The sequence below is a fragment of the Rhinoraja longicauda genome, chromosome 6, assembly GCF_053455715.1.
Source record: "Rhinoraja longicauda isolate Sanriku21f chromosome 6, sRhiLon1.1, whole genome shotgun sequence".
In the NCBI taxonomy this organism is placed as follows: Eukaryota; Metazoa; Chordata; class Chondrichthyes; order Rajiformes; family Arhynchobatidae; genus Rhinoraja; species Rhinoraja longicauda.
The window spans coordinates 81,833,147-81,851,911 of record NC_135958.1 but is presented as its reverse complement, the minus strand read 5'-3'; the positions used below and the strand labels follow the sequence as shown (position 1 = coordinate 81,851,911).

Below are 18,765 nucleotides of genomic sequence, written 5' to 3'. Positions count from 1 at the left end.
TTGGATGAAGGGATTAAAAGTACCATTAGCAAATTTGCAGATGATACAAAGCTGGGTGGCAGTGTAAACTGTAAGGAAGATGCTATGAGGTTGCAGGGTGACTTGAACAGGTTGTGTGAGCGGGCGGATGCATGGCAGATGCAGTTTAACGTGGATAAGTGTGGAGGTTATCCACTTTGGTGGTAAGAATAGGAAGGCAGATTATTATCTGAATGGTGTCAAGTTAGGAAAAGGGGACGTACAACGAGATCTGGGTGTCCTAGTGCATCAGTCACTGAAAGGAAGCATGCAGGTACAGCAGGCAGTGAAGAGAAAGCCAATGGAATGTTGGCCTTCATAACAAGAGGAGTTGAGTATAGGAGCAAAGAGGTCCTTCTGCAGTTGTACAGGGCCCTAGTGAGACCGCACCTGGAGTACTGTGTGCAGTTTTGGTCTCCAAATTTGAGGAAGGATATTCTTGCTATTGAGGGCGTGCAGCGTAGGTTTACTAGGTTAATTCCGGAATGGCGGGACTGTCGTATGTTGAAAGACTGGAGCGACTAGGCTTGTATAAACTGGAATTTAGAAGGATGAGAGAGGATCTTATCGAAACATATAAATTTTATTATCAAGGGGTTGGACACGTTAGAGGCAGGAAACATGTTTCCAATGTTGGGAGAGTCCAGAATCAGGGGCCACGTTTAAGAATAAGGGGTAGGCCATTTAGAACGGAGATAAGGAAAAACTTTTTCAGTCAGAGAGTTGTAAATCTGTGGAATTCTCTGCCTCAGAGGGCAGTGGAGGCCAATTCTCTGAATGTGTTCAAGAGAGAGCTGGATAGAGCTCTTAAGGATAGCGGAGTCAGGGGGTATGGGGAGAAGGCAGGAACGGGGTACTGATTGAGAACGATCAGCCATGATCACATTGAATGGCGGTGCTGGCTCGAGAGGGCCGAATGGCCTCCTCCTGCACCTATTGTCTATTGTTTATTGTCTCTCCTTCCTCATTCCGCTCTCTCCCCGCCCTCTCCCCTCCCTCTCTCCTCTCTCTTCCCTCCCTCTCCCCCTCTCCCTTCTCTCTCCCCTCTCTATCTCCGCTCTCTCTCTGCTCTCTCTCCCCCCCCCTCTGTCCTTCTCTGCAGCTCCAGCATGTTCAGTTTCCAGGTTGCCCCCTGTTGTTGTGTTTTGTCCCGGCAGTACTGGGCTGACATTTGCATTCGGCACTAACTCTTGTGTCATCTCTCTCGACGGTAGAGAGTGGCAGTTTTGTCCGGCAAGGCAACATCAATGGGTAGCTGAGTGCACCGGCTTGTTGGACCAAAGGCTCCGACCCGCAACGACATTACTCATCCCTTGTGTCCGTGTGTCCGTGTGTCCGTGTGTCCGTGTGTCCGTGTGGCCAGAACAAATCAGGTCCCGTTGAGCTACTCCAACATTGTGTGTCATTGGGGGGGGGGGGGTCATTGGGGGGGGGGTTACAGGGTGGGGGGTTATAGGGTGGGGGTTACAGCGTGGGGTTACAGGGTGGGGGGGTTACAGGGTGGGGGGGGTTACAGGGTGGGGGGGGGTTACAGGGTGGGGGGGGTTACAGGGTGGGGGGGGTTACAGGGTGGGGGGGGTTACAGGGTGGGGGGGTTACAGGGTGGGGGGGTTACAGGTTGGGGGGGTTACAGGGTGGGGGGGGGCGGTTACAGGGTGGGGGGGGGTTACAGGGTGGGGGTGTTACAGGGTGGGGGGGGTTACAGGGTGGGGGGTTACAGGGTGGGGGGGTTACAGTGTGGGGGGGTTACAGGGTGGGGGGTTACAGGGTGGGGGTTACAGGGTGGGGGGTTTACAGGGTGGGGGGTTACAGGGTGGGGGGTTACAGGGTGGGGGGTTACAGGGTGGGGGGGTTACAGGGTGGGGGGGGTTACAGGGTGGGGGGGTTACAGGGTGGGGGGTTACAGGGTGGGGGGGGTTACAGGGTGGGGGGGCTACAGGGTGGGGGGGTTACAGGGTGGGGGGTTATAGGGTGGGGGGGTTACAGGGGGGGGGCTATAGGTTGGGGGGGTTACAGGGGGGTTATAGGGTGGGGGGGTTACAGGGCGGGGTTATAGGGTGGGGGGGTTACAGGGGGGGTTATAGGGTGGGGGGGTTACAGGGGGGGGTTATAGGGTGGGGGGGTTACAGGGGGGGTTATAGGGTGGGGGGGTTACAGGGGGGGTTACAGGGTGGGGGGTATAGGGTGGGGGGGGTTACAGGGGGGTTATAGGGTGGGGGGTTACAGGGGGGGGGTTATAGGGTGGGGGGTTACAGGGTGAGGGGGTTACTGGGTGGGGGGTTATAGGGTGGGGGGGTTACAGGGTTGGGGGTGTTACAGGGTGGGGGGTTACAGGTGGGGGGGGGGGGTTACAGGGTGGGGGGTTACAGGGTGGGGGGGTTACAGGGTGGGGGGGTTACAGGAGGGGGTTACAGGGGTGGGGGTTATAGTGTGGGGGGTTACAGGGTGGGGGGGTTACAGTGTGGGGGGTTATAGGGTGGGGGGGTTACAGGGGGGGGTTACAGGGGGGGTTATAGGGTGGGGGGTTACAGGGTGGGGGGTTATAGGGTGGGGGGTTACAGGGGGGTTACAGGGTGGGGGGTTATAGGGTGGGGGGGTTACAGGGTGGGGGGGGGGGTTTTACAGGGTGAGGGGTTACTGGGTGGGGGGGTTACAGGGTGGGGGGGGGGTTACAGGGTGGGGGGGTTACAGGGTGGGGGGGGTTACAGGGTGGGGGGTTACAGGGTGGGGGGGGTTACAGGGTGGGGGGGTTACAGGAGGGGTTACAGGGTGGGGGTTATAGGGTGGGGGGGGTTACATGGGTGGGGGGGGTTACAGGGTGAGGGGGTTACTGGGTGGGGGGTTATAGGGTGGGGGGGGTTACAGGGTGGGGGGTTTACAGGGTGGGGGGGTTACAGGGTGGGGGGGTTACAGGGTGTGGGGTTACAGGGTGGGGGGGTTACAGGGTGAGGGGGTTACTGGGTGGGGGTTATAGGGTGGGGGGGTTACAGGGTGGGGGGTTACAGGGTGGGGGGTTACAGGGTGGGGGGGGTTACAGGGTGGGGGGTTACAGGGTGGGGGGGTTACAGGGTGGGGGGGTTACAGGATGGGGGGGTTACAGGAGGGGGTTACAGGGTGGGGGTTATAGTGTGGGGGGTTACAGTGTGGGGGGTTATAGGGTGGGGGGTTACTGGGGGGGTTACAGGGGGGTTATAGGGTGGGGGGTTACAGGGTGGGGGGTTATAGGGTGGGGGGTTACAGGGGTGTTACAGGGTGGGGGGTTATAGGGTGGTGGGGTTACAGGGTGGGGGGGGTTACAGGGTGAGGGGGTTACTGGGTGTGGGGGTTACAGGGTGGGGGGGTTACAGGGTGGCGGGGTTACAGGGTGGGGGGTTACAGGGTGGGGGGGTTACAGGGTGGGGGGGGTTACAGGAGGGGGTTACAGGGTGGGGGGTTATAGGGTGGGGGGGTTACAGGGTGGGGGGGGTTACAGGGTGTGGGGTTTACTGGGTGGGGGGTTCTGGGTGGGGGGGGTTACAGGGTGGAGGGGTTACAGGGTGGGGGGGTTACAGGGTGGGTGGGTTACAGGGTGGGGGGTTACAGGGTGGGGGGGTTACAGGGTGGGGGGTTACAGGAGGGGGTTACAAGGTGGGGGTTATAGTGTGGGGGGTTACAGGGTGGGGGGGTTACAGTGTGGGGGGTTATAGGGTGGGGGGGATTACAGGGGGGGTTATAGGGTGGGGGGGGTTACAGGGGGGGTTACAGGGTGGGGGGGTTACAGGTGGGGGTTACAGGGTGGGGGGTTACAGGGTGAGGGGGTTACAGGGTGGGGGGTTATATGGTGGGGGGTTATAGGGTGGGGGTTACAGGGTGGGGGGGGTTACAGGGTGGGGTTACAGGGGGGGTTACAGGGTGGGGGGTTACAGGGGGTGTTATAGGGTGGGGGGGTTATAGGGTGGGGGGTTATAGGGTGGGGGTTACAGGTTGGGGGGGTTACAGGGTGGGGGGGGTTTACAGGGTGGGGGGGTTACAGGGTGGGGGGGGATTACAGGGTGGGGGTTACAGGGTGGGGGGGGTTACAGGGTGGGGGGGTTACAGGGTGGGGGGTTACAGGGGGGGTTACAGGGTGGGGGGTTACAGGGTGGGGGTTACAGGGTGGGGGGGGTTACAGGGGGGGTGTTACTGGGTGGGGGTTACAGGGTGGGGGGGTTACAGGGGGGGGTTACAGGGTGGGGTGTTACAGGGTGGGGGGTTTTACAGGGGGGGTTACAGGGTGTGGTTTACAGGGGGGGGGGTTATAGAGTGGGGGTTAGAGGGTGGGGGGGTTACAGGGTGGGGGGGGGTTACAGGGTGGGGGGGTTTCAGGGTGGGGGGGGGTTACAGGGTGGGGGGGGTTACAGGGTGGGGGGTTACAGGGTGGGGGGTTACAGGTTGGGGGGTTACAGGGTGGGGGGGCTTGCAGGGGGGTTACAGGGTGGGGGGTTACAGGGTGGGGGGGTTACAGGGTGGGGGGTTACAGGGTGGGGGGTTACAGGTGGGGGGGGTTACAGTGTGGGGGGGTTACAGGGGGGGTTATAGAGTGGGGGTTAGAGGGTGGGGGGGTTACAGGGTGGGGGGGTTACAGGGTGGGGGGTTACAGGGTTGGAGGGGTTACAGGGTGGGGGGGGGTTACAGGGGGGGTTACAGGGTGGGGGGGGGGGTTACAGGGTGGGGGTTACAGGGTGGGGGTTACAGGGTGGGGGGTTACAGGGGTGGGGGGTTACAGGGTGGGGGGTTACAGGGTGGGGGGGGGTTACAGGGTGGGGGGGTTACAGGGTGGGGGGGTTACAGTGTGGGGGGTTACGGGGGGGGGGTTACAGGGTGGGGGGGTTATACGGGGGGGGTTACAGGGTGGGGGTGTACGCTCTGTACCTGTGTTGATGATCGGGCCCCAAGGACGCCGTCTCCACCTCCCCAGGCGGTTCTTGTTGGGGGCCCCGGGCTGTGGGGCCGAGTGTAGGGAGACCGTGCACCGCGCTGGGCCCCTCTCGTTACACTCACTGTGGGATAGAAGATGGAAAACCATTAGTCTCCGAGAGTGGCCTCACCCCCTGGCCCATCCACGACCACCTGCCCGCCCTCCTTGGCCAGGCCCAGCCTTAGTGCCACACTGGGCCCTCTCCCTGTCACCCACAACCAACCCGCACGCTGCCAGCTCCCCAGCTGCACTACTGACCTGCACCAGCTGCCAGGAGGTCACTCGGCCATCCTACCCATGCTAGCAGCCAGTAAACCCACTCTGTAGTTGCTGTCCCTGAACCCTGAGGATCACGGTGTGACCTAGGGTCACCCGGCTGGCCTTTACATGAGGAAGGGCCAGGTCTCTCTTTGCCTCCTGTACCAGTGCAGTTTAGTCTGTTGTCACGTGTCCTGAGGTACAGTGTTGCGTGCTGCCCAGTCAGCAGAAAGACAACAAACAATCGATCCATTTTCAGCGCACAGATACATAACGTTTAGTGCAAGGTTAAGGCAGCAAAGTGCGATGAAGGATAGTCCGAGGGACATCAAAGAGGTGGAGAGTAACGGCCCTCTAAAGACCAACTGCTGCTGCGGAGTGGAGATTTCAGAGCGAGGAGCGGTTGTAAAATGTGTTTCTGTGGCGAGCGCGCAAATAGTGTGGGAGGAAACCGAAGATCTCGGAGAAAACCCACGCAGGTCACGGGGAGAACGTACAAACTCCGTACAGACAGCGCCTGTAGTCAGGATCGAACCCCGGTCTCCGGCGCTGTGAGGCAGCAACTCTACCGCGCCGCCACATTCAGTGTCTGCCAGGGGCTTTCACTGAACTACCACACTGGAGAAGGCAAAAGCCACGTTAAAGTTACCGGACAATATCTGCGGCTAATCTGCAGACACAGCAGTCGGATTATTGTGTTAATAATCGAAAGACGGGTGTTCACATCCCACCGAACCCGTTTTACATTCACTTATAACCTGGTGTTTAATTTCAAATGTAAGTCACGATGACCATGGAATGGGTGGGATGTGGTTTAGCGCCGCTGCCGGGCTCGTCCCCACCACCACCCTCACCCCCACCCCCACCCTCACCCTCACCCCCACCCTCACCCACACCCTCACCCCCACCCTCACCCACCCCCCACCCCCACCCCCACCCTCACCCCCACCCCCACCCTCACCCCCACCCTCACCCTCACCCCCACCCCCACCCCCACCCTCACCCTCACCCTCACCCCCACCCCCACCCCCACCCCCACCCTCACCCACCCCCCCACCCCCACCCCCACCCTCACCCCCACCCTCACCCACACCCCCACCCCCACCCCCACCCCCACCCCCACCCCCACCCCCACCCCCACCCTCACCCTCACCCCCACCCCCACCCTCACCCCCACCCCCACCCCACCCCCACCCTCACCCTCACCCTCACCCTCACCCTCACCCTCACCCTCACCCCCACCCCCACCCTCACCCCCACCCTCACCCCCACCCTCACCCTCATCCTCACCCCCACCCTCACCCTCACCCTCACCCCCACCCCCACCCTCACCCTCACCCTCACCCTCACCCTCACCCCCACCCTCACCCTCACCCTCACTCTCACCCTCACCCCCACCCCCACCCTCACCCCCACCCTCACCCTCACCCCCACCCTCACCCTCACCCCCACCCCACCCCCACCCTCACCCTCACTCTCACCCTCACCCCCACCCCCACCCCCACCCCCACCCTCACCCCCACAACCCCACCCTCACCTCACCCCCACCCTCACCCTCACCCTCACCCCCACCCTCACCCTCACCCCCACCCTCACCCTCACCCCCACCCGCACCCCCACCCCCACCCCACCCTCACCCTCACCCCCACCCTCACCCCCACCCTCTGCCTCAGCAGCCTGTGTTGAACCAGTCGAGGATCGTCCTTCACAATGCCCAGAGCCCACGGTGGCGTTCCAGCCCCAGGCACGGCCTCTCCTCGTCTCCACGCAGCATCTCAATGGGAATCTCCCCGTTGTGACGCTGGTCTGCTCCCATTCTCTCGGCACTTTGCCATTGACCGTGCGTTAGGGTTAGGGTTAGGGTTAGGGTTAGGGACACAAACGCTCTTTCCAGGTGACACAGTGACCCACTTGCTCACCTTGCATCTCCTTCACCGCTGTCACGGCTCGCAATGTGGTTCCACTGCAGAAACCAAACATAGAATGGGAGAGCAATCTGAGGAGTTCACACCACAAGCGTGACCATGACTTTCCAGTTCCCGTTCTCCAGCCCAATCCCACTCTTGCTCTCCGACAGTGGCCTCCAACACAGTTGCAACATCCCCGTCACACAGACGAGGAACAGCAGCTGCTGCTTCTGGAAACAGCAGGTTTAGTGCCTCAATACTTGAATGAACATCTTTGGGCAACTCTCGTTCGCGTTTACATCAGAATGAGAATAGACACAAACAGCTGGAGTAACTCAGTGGGTCAGGCAGCATCTGTGGGGAACATGGATAGGTGACGTTTCACAAAGTGCTGGAGTAACTCAGCGGGTCAGGCAGCATCTGTGGAGAACGTGGATAGGTGACGTTTCGGGTGGAGACCCTTCTGTTCTTTGACTCGCGACATCAGAGGAGCCCATCCTGCGGTGGGCTCTCCCTTTGTTCCCTGGATCTGTCTGCCCTCTCCACTGTCTGCCCCCTCTCCACTGTCTGCCCCCTCTCCACTGTCTGCCCTCTCCACTGTCTGCCCTCTCCACTGTCTGCCCTCCCCACTGTCTGCCCTCTCCACTGTCTGCCCTCCCCACTGTCTGCCCTCTCCACTGTCTGCCCTCTCCACTGTCTGCCCCCTCTCCACTGTCTGCCCCCTCTCCACTGTCTGCCCTCTCCACTGTCTGCCCTCTCCACTGTCTGCCCTCCCCACTGTCTGCCCCCTCCACTGTCTGCCCTCCCCACTGTCTGCCCTCTCCACTGTCTGCCCTCTCCACTGTCTGCCCTCTCCACTGTCTGCCCCCTCTCCACTGTCTGCCCCCTCTCCACTGTCTGCCCTCTCCACTGTCTGCCATCTCCACTGTCTGCCCTCTCTCCACTGTCTGCCCTCTCTACTGTCTGCCCTCTCCACTGTCTGCCCCCTCTCCACTGTCTGCCCTCTCCACTGTCTGCCCTCTCCACTGTCTGCCCTCTCCACTGTCTGCCCTCTCCACTGTCTGCCCTCTCCACTGTCTGCCCTCTCCACTGTCTGCCCTCTCCACCGTCTGCCCTCTCCACTGTCTGCCCTCTCCACTGTCTGCCCTCTCCACTGTCTGCCCCCTCTCCACTGTCTGCCCCCTCTCCACTGTCTGCCCTCTCCACTGTCTGCCCCCTCTCCACTGTCTGCCCCCTCTCCACTGTCTGCCCTCTCCACTGTCTGCCCTCTCCACTGTCTGCCCTCTCTCCACTGTCTGCCCTCTCTACTGTCTGCCCTCTCCACTGTCTGCCCCCTCTCCACTGTCTGCCCTCTCCACTGTCTGCCCTCTCCACTGTCTGCCCTCTCCACTGTCTGCCCTCTCCACTGTCTGCCCTCTCCACTGTCTGCCCTCTCCACTGTCTGCCCTCTCCACCGTCTGCCCTCTCCACTGTCTGCCCTCTCCACTGTCTGCCCTCTCCACTGTCTGCCCCCTCTCCACTGTCTGCCCCCTCTCCACTGTCTGCCCTCTCCACTGTCTGCCCCCTCTCCACTGTCTGCCCTCTCCACTGTCTGCCCCCTCTCCACTGTCTGCCCCCTCTCCACCGTCTGCCCTCTCCACCGTCTGCCCTCTCCACTGTCTGCCCTCTCCACTGTCTGCCCTCTCCACTGTCTGCCCTCTCCACTGTCTGCCCTCTCCACTGTCTGCCCTCTCCACTGTCTGCCCCCTCTCCACTGTCTGCCCTCTCAACTGTCTGCCCTCTCCACTGTCTGCCCTCTCCACTGTCTGCCCTCTCCACTGTCTGCCCTCTCCACTGTCTGCCCTCTCCACTGTCTGCTCCCTCTCCACTGTCTGCCCTCTCCACTGTCTGCCCCCTCTCCACTGTCTGCCCTCTCCACTGTCTGCCCTCTCCACTGTCTGCCCTCTCCACTGTCTGCACTCTCCACTGTCTGCCCTCTCCACTGTCTGCCCTCTCCACTGTCTGCCCTCTCCACTGTCTGCCCTCTCCACTGTCTGCCCCCTCTCCACTGTCTGCCCTCTCCACTGTCTGCCCTCTCCACTGTCTGCCCTCTCCACTGTCTGCCCCTCTCCACTGTCTGCCCTCTCCACTGTCTGCCCTCTCCACTGTCTGCCCTCTCCACTGTCTGCCCTCTCCACTGTCTGCCCTCGCCACTGTCTGCCCTCTCCACTGTCTGCCCTCTCCACTGTCTGCCCTCTCCATTGTCTGCCCTCTCCACTGTCTGCCCTCTCCACTGTCTGCCCTCTCCACTGTCTGCCCTCTCCACTGTCTGCCCTCTCCACTGTCTGCCCTCTCCACTGTCTGCCCTCTCCACTGTCTGCCCTCTCCACTGTCTGCCCTCTCCACTGTCTGCCCTCTCCACTGCCTGCCCCCTCTCCACTGTCTGCCCTCTCCACTGTCTGCCCTCTCCACTGTCTGCCCTCTCCACTGTCTGCCCTCTACACTGTCTGCCCTCTACACTGTCTGCCCTCTCCACTGTCTGCCCTCTCCACTGTCTGCCCTCTCCACTGTCTGCCCTCTCCACTGTCTGCCCTCTCCACTGTCTGCCCCCTCTCCACTGTCTGCCCCCTCTCCACTGTCTGCCCTCTCCACTGTCTGCCCTCTCCACTGTCTGCCCTCTCCACTGTCTGCCCTCTCCACTGTCTGCCCTCTCCACTGTCTGTCCTCTCTCCACTGTCTGCTCTCTCCACTGTCTGCCCTCTCTCCACTGTCTGTCCTCTCTCCACTGTCTGCCCCCTCTCCACTGTCTGCCCCCTCTCCACTGTCTGCCCCCTCTCCACTGTCTGCCCCCTCTCCACTGTCTGCCCCCTCTCCACTGTCTGCCCCCTCTCCACTGTCTGCCCTCTCTCCACTGTCTACCCTCTCTCCACTGTCTTCCCTCTCCACTCTCTGCCCTCTCTCCACTGTCTGCCCTCTCTCCACTGTCTGCCCCCTCTCCACTCTCTGCCCCCTCTCCACTGTCTGCCCTCTCTCCACTGTCTGCCCTCTCTCCACTGTCTGCCCCCTCTCCACTGTCTGCCCCCTCTCCACTGTCTGCCCCCTCTCCACTGTCTGCCCTCTCTCCACTGTCTGCCCCCTCTCCACTGTCTGCCCCCTCTCCACTGTCTGCCCCCTCTCCACTGTCTGCCCTCTCTCCACTGTCTGCCCTCTCTCCACTGTCTGCCCCCTCTCCACTGTCTGCCCCCTCTCCACTGTCTGCCCCCTCTCCACTGTCTGCCCCTCTCCACTGTCTGCCCCCTCTCCACTGTCTGCCCCCTCTCCACTGTCTGCCCTCTCTCCACTGTCTGCCCTCTCTCCACTGTCTGCCCCCTCTCCACTGTCTGCCCCCTCTCCACTGTCTGTCCCCTCTCCACTGTCTGCCCCCTCTCCACTGTCTGCCCCCTCTCCACTGTCTGCCCCCTCTCCACTGTCTGTCCCCTCTCCACTGTCTGCCCCCTCTCCACTGTCTGCCCCCTCTCCACTGTCTGCCCTCTCCACTGTCTGCCCTCTCCACTGTCTGCCCCCTCTCCACTGTCTGCCCTCTCCACTGTCTGCCCTCTCCACTGTAGCGAGACATTGTCTCTTCATGAAAACCAAATCATCCCTGTTACGTAGTTGTATATTATTAAATGTTTTATTATTCTAACATTTCTTAAGATGGAGTATTGGAGTAAGCAGCAAATAAAACACACAGGAAATAATTTAACAGGCCAGCAGAGTTAAACTTAGCTGATAATGATCATCCAACGTCCCAGCAGCAAAGCGTAGACCCAGTTTCCAAAAGACCACAGCCTGTCTGGGCAGATGTGGGCGCTGAGTTAGGTCAGTTTCATTGTACCTGGGCAGATGTGGGCGCTGGGTTATGGGGCAGCTTCATGGCTGGGCAGATGTGGGCGCTGAGGTAGGGGCAGTTTCACTGTACCTGGGCAGATGTGGGCGCTGAGTTAGGGGCAGTTTCATTGTACCTGGGCAGATGTGGGCGCTGAGGTAGGGGGCAGCTTCATGGCTGGGCAGATGTGGGCGCTGAGGTAGGGGCCAATTTCATGGCTGGGCAGATGTGGGCGCTGAGGTAGGGGGCAGCTTCATGGCTGGGCAGATGTGGGCGCTGAGGTAGGGGCCAGTTTCATTGTACCTGGACAGATGTGGGCGCTGAGGTAGGGGCCAGTTTCATGGCTGGGCAGATGTGGGCGCTGAGTTAGGGGCAGTTTAATTGTACCTGGACAGATGTGGCCGCTGGGTTAGGGGGCAGCTTCATTGCTGGGTAGATGTGGGCGCTGAGTTAGGGGCAGTTTCATTGTACCTGGGCTGGTTCAGCGTGTAACTCTGGCCCCTCCACGACCCCTTCATGTACGATCCACGCCTCCTCCTCCTCCTCACACCGCGACACACGAATGACTGAACCTCCTCCAGCACCATCACTTCCACTCACACACAAGGGGGGCAAGGCAGAGGCAGAGGAGACTGGTGTGAATGAACTGAAGACAAGGGCAGGGCAGGGGGAAGAGTCAGATGAAGAGAAGGCCACAGTCAGGAGGAGAGAGAGAAAAGCAGGCAACAGGGATGCAGAAATGGAACTGAGAGATGGGGAAGAAAAGAAAAGAAGTTGGGGAGAAAGGAGAAGAGAATGGAGGGGGCAGAGCTGAGGGAGGAAGACAGAGGCCAGAGAAATGTGCAGGAAGGAACTGCAGATGCTGGTTTACACTGAAGATAGACACAAAATGCTGGAGTATCTCGGCGGGACAGGCAGCATCTCTAGAAAAAAGGAATGGGTGACTTTTCGGGTCGAGATCCTTCTTCAGACTGAGAATCGGAGTAGAGGGAAACGAGAGATATGGGAGGTACGGTGTGAAAACGAGAGATCAAAGGTGACGCGGATTAAGGAAAATGTAGAATAGATGATTGTTAGGTTTGGGGCCGAAGCACACAATATCAGGAGGTCAGTCAGACTGGTCGGAGAACTAGGATGTGGAGGGATGGAGAGAGAGGGCGAGCAAGGGTTCGGGATAGATGGAGACGTGAGAAGGCAGTAGATAAATACAAGGGGTGGATTGGGGAAGAGAGATGGAGGGTAGGAACAGCTCAAGTGGAGAATGTGGGGATACATTTCCATCGAGTCGCTGCCAGCCTGGGGTCAGGCAGTGTCTCCGGCGGTGAACGTGGTGTGCGAGTCCGCTTGGAGCTGTGACCAACACCTCCTCGTTAAAGAAGCAACGTCTGTGGCGTCGATGGGCAGATCCGCTCTGACTCTGGTTTGCTCGGTGGCAGAAATTGAAACGCTGTGCAGAAAATGCAACCGGAGCCGAGCTCCTCCCAGCCACACTGTCACGGAGCGGCTCCCAGCCCCACCCCCAACCCTAGCCCCAGCCCCAACCCCAGCCCCAGCCCCAGCCCCAACCCCAGCCCCAACCCCAGCCTCAGCCCCAGCCCCAGCCCCAACCCCAGCCTCAGCCCCAGCCCCAGCCCTAGCCCCAACCCCCAGCCCCAGCCCCAACCCCCAGCACCAACCCCCAGCCCCAGCCCCAGCCCCAACCCCAGCCCCAACCCCCAGCCTCAGCCCCAGCCCCCAACCCCCAGCCCCAGCCCCAGCCCCAAACCCCAGCCCCCAGCCCCAGCCCCAACCCCCAGCCTCAGCCCCAGCCCCAGCCCCAACCCCCAGCCCCAACCCCCAGCCCCAACCCCCAGCCCCAGCCCCAACCCCCAGCCCCAACCCCCAGCCCCAGCCCCAGCCCCAACCCCCAGCCTCAGCCCCAGCCCCAACCCCCAGCCCCAGCCCCAGCCCCAACCCCCAGCCCCAGCCCCCAGCCCCAGCCCCAACCCCAGCCCCCAGCCCCAGCCCCAACCCCCAGCCTCAGCCCCAGCCCCCAGCCCCAGCCCCAGCCCCAGCCCCAGCCCCAGCCCCAACCCCCAGCCTCAGCCCCAGCCCCCAGCCCCAACCCCCAGCCCCAGCCCCCAGCCCCAGCCCCAACCCCCAGCCTCAGCCCCAGCCCCAACCCCCAGCCCCAGCCCCAACCCCCAGCCTCAGCCCCAGCCCCCAGCCCCAGCCCCAGCTCCAGCCCCTGCCCCAACCCCAGCACCAACCCCCAGCCTCAGCCCCAGCCCCAGCCCCCAGCCCCAGCCCCAGCCCCCAGCCCCAGCCCCAGCCCCAGCCCCAGCCCCAGCCCCAGCCCCAACCCCAGCACCAACCCCCAGCCTCAGCCCCAGCCCCAACCCCCAGCCCCAGCCCCAACCCCCAGCCCCAACCCAGCCCCTACCCCCAGCCTCAGCCCCAGCCCCAGCCCCAACCCCCAGCCTCAGCCCCAACCCCCAGCCCCAGCCCCAGCCTCAGCCCCAACCCCCAGCCCCAGCCCCAGCCCCAGCCCCAACCCCCAGCCTCAGCCCCAGCCCCAGCCCCCAGCCCCAGCCCCAGCCCCAGCCCCAGCCCCCAGCCCCAACCACAGCACCAACCCCCAGCCCCAGGGGTGTGTCCTGTGTGATTTTGTTTGCTAATACCAGTGCTAAATGTAGGTTGGTGTGTAATTCAGAGGAGGTCAGACGTGGATTGGTTTAGTCCGAGTTGGGAGGCTGATATAATTATCACCAACAATGTGTCCTGGTCCTACTCCGTCCAAACTACGGCGAAGAAAGCAACCAACCTTCTACTTGCTCAGAAGTCAAAGGAAACGTCCAGTTCTGCGGAAGGTAAGCGATGCATCTCAGCTCGCAATGGCAATCACTCTGGTCAAGTCTAAAGTCGCAGGCCGTCCGTGACACAAACCAGCCACCCCCATCCAGTCCATCTACACTTCACGCTGCCTCGGCAAAGCAGCCAACATATTAATGGACCATTCAAACCACAGTCCTTCTCTCCCCTCTCCCGCCAAGCAGAATTTGAAAGAACACACCACTAGATTTAAGACTAGTGTAGCTGACCTCTACCTGTACCACGTTGCGGCCCTTGGTTCAAGGTGAAGGGGAAAAGATTTAATAGGAATCCAAGGGGTAACTTTTTCACACAAAGGCATGTGGGTGTATGGAACAAGCTGCCAGAGGATGTAGTTGAGGCTGGGACTATCCCAACATTTAAGAAACAGTTCGACAGGTACATAGACAGGACAGGTTTGGAGGGATATTGACCAAAGACAGGTAGGTGGGACTAGTGTAGCTGGGGCATGTTGGCCGGTGTGGGCAAGTTGGACAGGTGGGACTAGTGTAGCTGGGGCATGTTGGCTGGTGTGGGCAAGTTGGGCAGGTGGGACTAGTGTAGCTGGGGCATGTTGGCTGGTGTGGGCAAGTTGGGCAGGTGGGCCCAGTGTAGCTGGAACGTGTTGGCCGGTGTGGGCAAGTTGGGCAGGTGGGCCCAGTGTAGCTGGGGCATGTTGGCCGGTGTGGGCAAGTTGGGCAGGTGGGACTAGTGTAGCTGGGGCATGTTGGCTGGTGTGGGCAAGTTGGACAGGTGAGACTAGTGTAGCTGGGGCATGTTGGCTGGTGTGGGCAAGTTGGGCAGGTGGGACTAGTGTAGCTGGGGCATGTTGGCTGGTGTGGGCAAGTTGGGCAGGTGGGCCCAGTGTAGCTGGAACGCATTGGCCGGTTTTGGCAAGTTGGGGCGAAGGGCCTGTTTCCATGCTGTATGCCTCTATGACTCTATAACTGCAATTTTTAGAGGGCCAGCTCCATGGGCCGTGTTAGGTGTGCTGTGCTACCTGGATCACATCATTCGCGGGTGAACTGACACCGCAGGCAGTCAGTGAGACTCAGCAAGGCACTGATATCAGGACAGATAACGGCAGCCGATTGTAAGCCAGCCAGCCTGCCTGCGCAGCACAGCGAGCGCATGAACAAAAGGAACTTTATCAACATCAGATGAATTACATTTCATATTAAAAAAACATTGCTTTGCATTGATCAGCATCAACACAGAGCAGACACAGAGTGTACCAGGCCATCACACAATCTACAGCTCACAACCAGGCTCTCGTTGCTACTTGGGTCGGGCCCTGTTCACCACAGGGTTTCCTCCCACTTTAATTCCCCCCAGTCCCTGTTATTGCCATCCTATATACCACTGCTCCCACCCTGTCTTGTATCCCACTATCCCTCCATCTCCCGCTATTCCTGCTCTAACCCATATTCCACTAGCCCTGAATCCCACTCTTCCACCCGACCCTGCACCGCCCCCTGCCCCCTGCCGCCTGCCCCTACCCCACTCTCTCCCACCTTCCCCTGACCAGCGTCCCCCTCCCCTCCCCTACCTCCTCCACCCCCAGATGTAACAAGGAGGTCCCATGGTCTGAAGGGTCTCGATCCGAAACATCATCCATTTCTTCGCTCCAGAGATGCTGCCTGTCCCGCTGAGTTACTCCTGCTTTTTGTGCCTATCTTTCTTGCCTTAAAGATTGAGACCAACCTGCCTGCTGGCCTCTGCTGCTCCCCTCCTTCCCTTCACCTTCCCCGGCCCCTGTCGTCCCTCCCTCCATGACCCACCTCCACCAACCCAGACCCTCTTCCCAAACTGATGCCTTCCCTTCCTGCCGCCCATAAACAAGCTGGAGCAGGTACAGAGATTTACCGGACTGGAGGGTCCGAGACCGCCGCCTCAGGAGGGGAGACCACCTACGAGGGGGGAGAGGTGCGTGTGTGTGTGTGTGTGTGGGGGGGGGGGGGGGGGGGGGGGGTTACACAGCCACGTCTCCAGATCGGCCAGCCTCAGGTGGCTCGGCATCCTGCCGGACGAAGAACACACTCAGATCAGTGGCCCACTCACCTTGGACCCAGCTACCACACTATCTCTCCCTCCTCACCCCATTCTCCTGCCTCCTCCCCATAACCTCTGACACTCGTACTAATCAAGAATCTATCCATCTCTGCCTTAAAAATATCAACTGACTTGGTCTCCACGGTCGCCTGTGGCAATGATAGATGATTAAAGTCAATGATAGACGGGGATGTGAGGGGAAGGAGAGCATTGTGCCCAGCTGTGTAGCATTGGGACATCATCACAACTATTAGTGTCTGCAGCTCGGCATCCCACGCTGCACCCAGTGCAAGGGCCCAGGGGGAGCACCCCCCCCCCCCACACCTCCCCCCCACCACACACACCTGACCGCGGCCCCTGCAGGCTGCCATCTCCAACTCCTGAATGGAAATCTGGGTTCAACAACTGTGCTGCTGAATACAACACAACCACGAGGGAAGAGACAGGGTGAACGAGAGTCTTTTAGCCGGGGCTGGGAAATCAAAAACAAGAGGACATGGGTTTAAGGTGGAGGTACAAGATTTAATAGGAACCTGAGGGGTAGTTTTTCCACAGAGAGTGGTGGGTGTATGGAACGAGCTGCCAGAGGAGGTAGTTGAGGCAGGGACTATCACAACATCTAAAAGATATTTGGCTAGGTACACGGATAGGAAAGGTTTAGATGGATATGGGCCAAAGGTGGGCAGGTGGGACTAGTATAGACGGGGCATCTTGGTTGGCATGGACAAGTTGGGCAGAAGGGCCTGTTACCGTGCTGTGACTAATTCAATGTGTGCGATCAGGACAGGTGTGTGTGTGGACAACCTGGAGGCGTGAGAGCCACCGTGTGGCGATAGAGGGGATTACAATAATTTGAAGGTAGACTCAAAAAGCTGGAGTAGCTCAGCGGGCCAGGCAAACTGAAGAAGGATCTCCACGCGAAACGTCCCCCATTCCTTCTCTCCAGAAATGATGCCTGTCCCGCTGAGTTACTCCAGCTGTTTGTGTTTATCTTCCTACACAATAATGCTGATACACCAGGATCAGGAGCACTGACAAAGGACAAACACATGTGTTGAATCATTTTTGGAAATGTTCAGAAGTTTCTCTGCCTCTTCGAAGCCCACTCTTGGCAGGCTTCTTCATTCCTGGGTGTTTGAGTTACCATTGATGCTCTCTACTATAGAAGTGCAATGCAGTATTCAGCGGCAAACCACTCTTCAATCTTCTTAGAAAAAAGCATTGATAATGAAAAAGAAGCAAAGAAGCATTTTTGTAACAATGAAGAACAACGACATGTGACATCTCCTGTTTATTTCCTCACAGATAGAAAGGGGTCATTCAGCAGATTAGCATCATGAAGCATCCCACCAAACTTATTCCACACATTCCCACCAGCCTATTCTCTTCACACATCCATCAATTCCCTCCTAATTCTCCCTTCATCCCCCTACATGAGGGGCAAATTACAGTGGACAATTGGCTAAGCAACCTGCACGCCTGCAGAAAACCAGAGCACGCGGAGGAAATGCCCAGACTCACAGGGAGACAGTGCAAACTCCAGACACACACAACAAACTGCAGATGCTGCAGTCTTGAGCAAAACACTAACTGCTGCACAAACTCAGCAAGTCAGGCAGCATCCATGGAGAGAATGGACAGACAGACGATGCTTTGATTCGGGCTGATGGGTAGGGGGGAGAAAGGTAGAAAAGAGACGAGGAAGAGGGGCAACGCCTGGCAAGTGATAGGTGGATGTAGGTGAGGCAGTGATTAGCAAGTAGGACAAGTAAATATGGAACGGTTCTTGCAGAGACTTGGCATCGACACTTTGGATCATCCCTCTGGTTTTCTTATGATGGAGGTGGGTCATTTAACCTACTTGCCTTATGCCAGCCAAAATAGGGTTACTCCAAATGTTACACCGATGATCTTAGTCTAATGGCCAGTGGTTTTGGTCTTGTGATCTTAAACATGGCGAAGAGTCTGCAGAACAACAGACCCATCCTTTCCTCAACTCCCCTCGAATCCTATTAAATATGAGCTTGCACCGGCATTCCAGGGAAACTGACCCTTCCTCTACAATCTCTCCGCACTCCCCATGATTTTCATGCATCTCAGCTAAGGCCCCCTTTAGCGTCTGAAAGCACCAACATGCTCGACCTCTCCTCAGCTGTGATCAGGCAACTGAGCCATCCTACAACTACAGACATTTGCCTTTCCAGTGACAAATGGCGTGAAGCAAGGTGTTCTTGCCCCTACACTCTTCAGCATGGTCTTCTCTGCCATGCTGACCGATGCCTTCCCTAACTGCCAGGATGGAATACACATCAGGTACAGGACTGACAGCAGGCTGTTCAACCTCAGGCGCCTGCAAGCTATTACAAAGGTGAAGGAGACCATCATCAGAGATTTCTTGTTTGCTCATGACTGCACCCTCAACGCCAGCACAGAGCAGAAGATGCAGCATGAAATGGACTGCTTCTCACAGGCCTGGGACAACTTTGGTCTCTCCATTAGCACCAAAAAGTCTGAAGTTATGTACCAGCCCATGCCTGGAATGCCCTACCAGGAACCACACATCACGGTGAAGGGGCAGAATCTACAGGCAGTCGACAGCTTTACCTATCTGGGTAGTACACTCTCGCCAGTGGTGAACATTGACGCTGAGGTCAACAACAGGATTGCCAAGGCCAGCGCTGCCTTTGGGCGACTCCGTGGGAATGTTTGGGAGCGGAGAGGACTCGGCCTTACCACCAAGCTGAAGGTCTAGCGTGCAGTGGTACTCACCACTCTTCTCTATGCCAGTGAGACCTGGACTGTCTACAGCAGACATGCCAAACAGCTCAACCACTTCCACTTGAGCTGCCTACGCAGACTCCTTCACATCAGGTGGCAGGACAAAATTCCCGACACAG

The 18,765-nt window shown here is 59.3% G+C and overlaps 1 protein-coding gene across 1 annotated transcript in view; it reads left to right on the top strand.

Moving 5' to 3' along the window:
• LOC144594761 (ras-associating and dilute domain-containing protein-like) overlaps window positions 1-18,765 on the top strand; it is a 57,852-nt gene that overhangs the window by 32,067 nt on the left and 7,020 nt on the right. Inside the window, 1 exon segment of the mRNA XM_078401605.1 lies at window positions 14,803-14,909. Within this exon segment, the coding sequence (XP_078257731.1) occupies window positions 14,803-14,909 (107 nt within the window).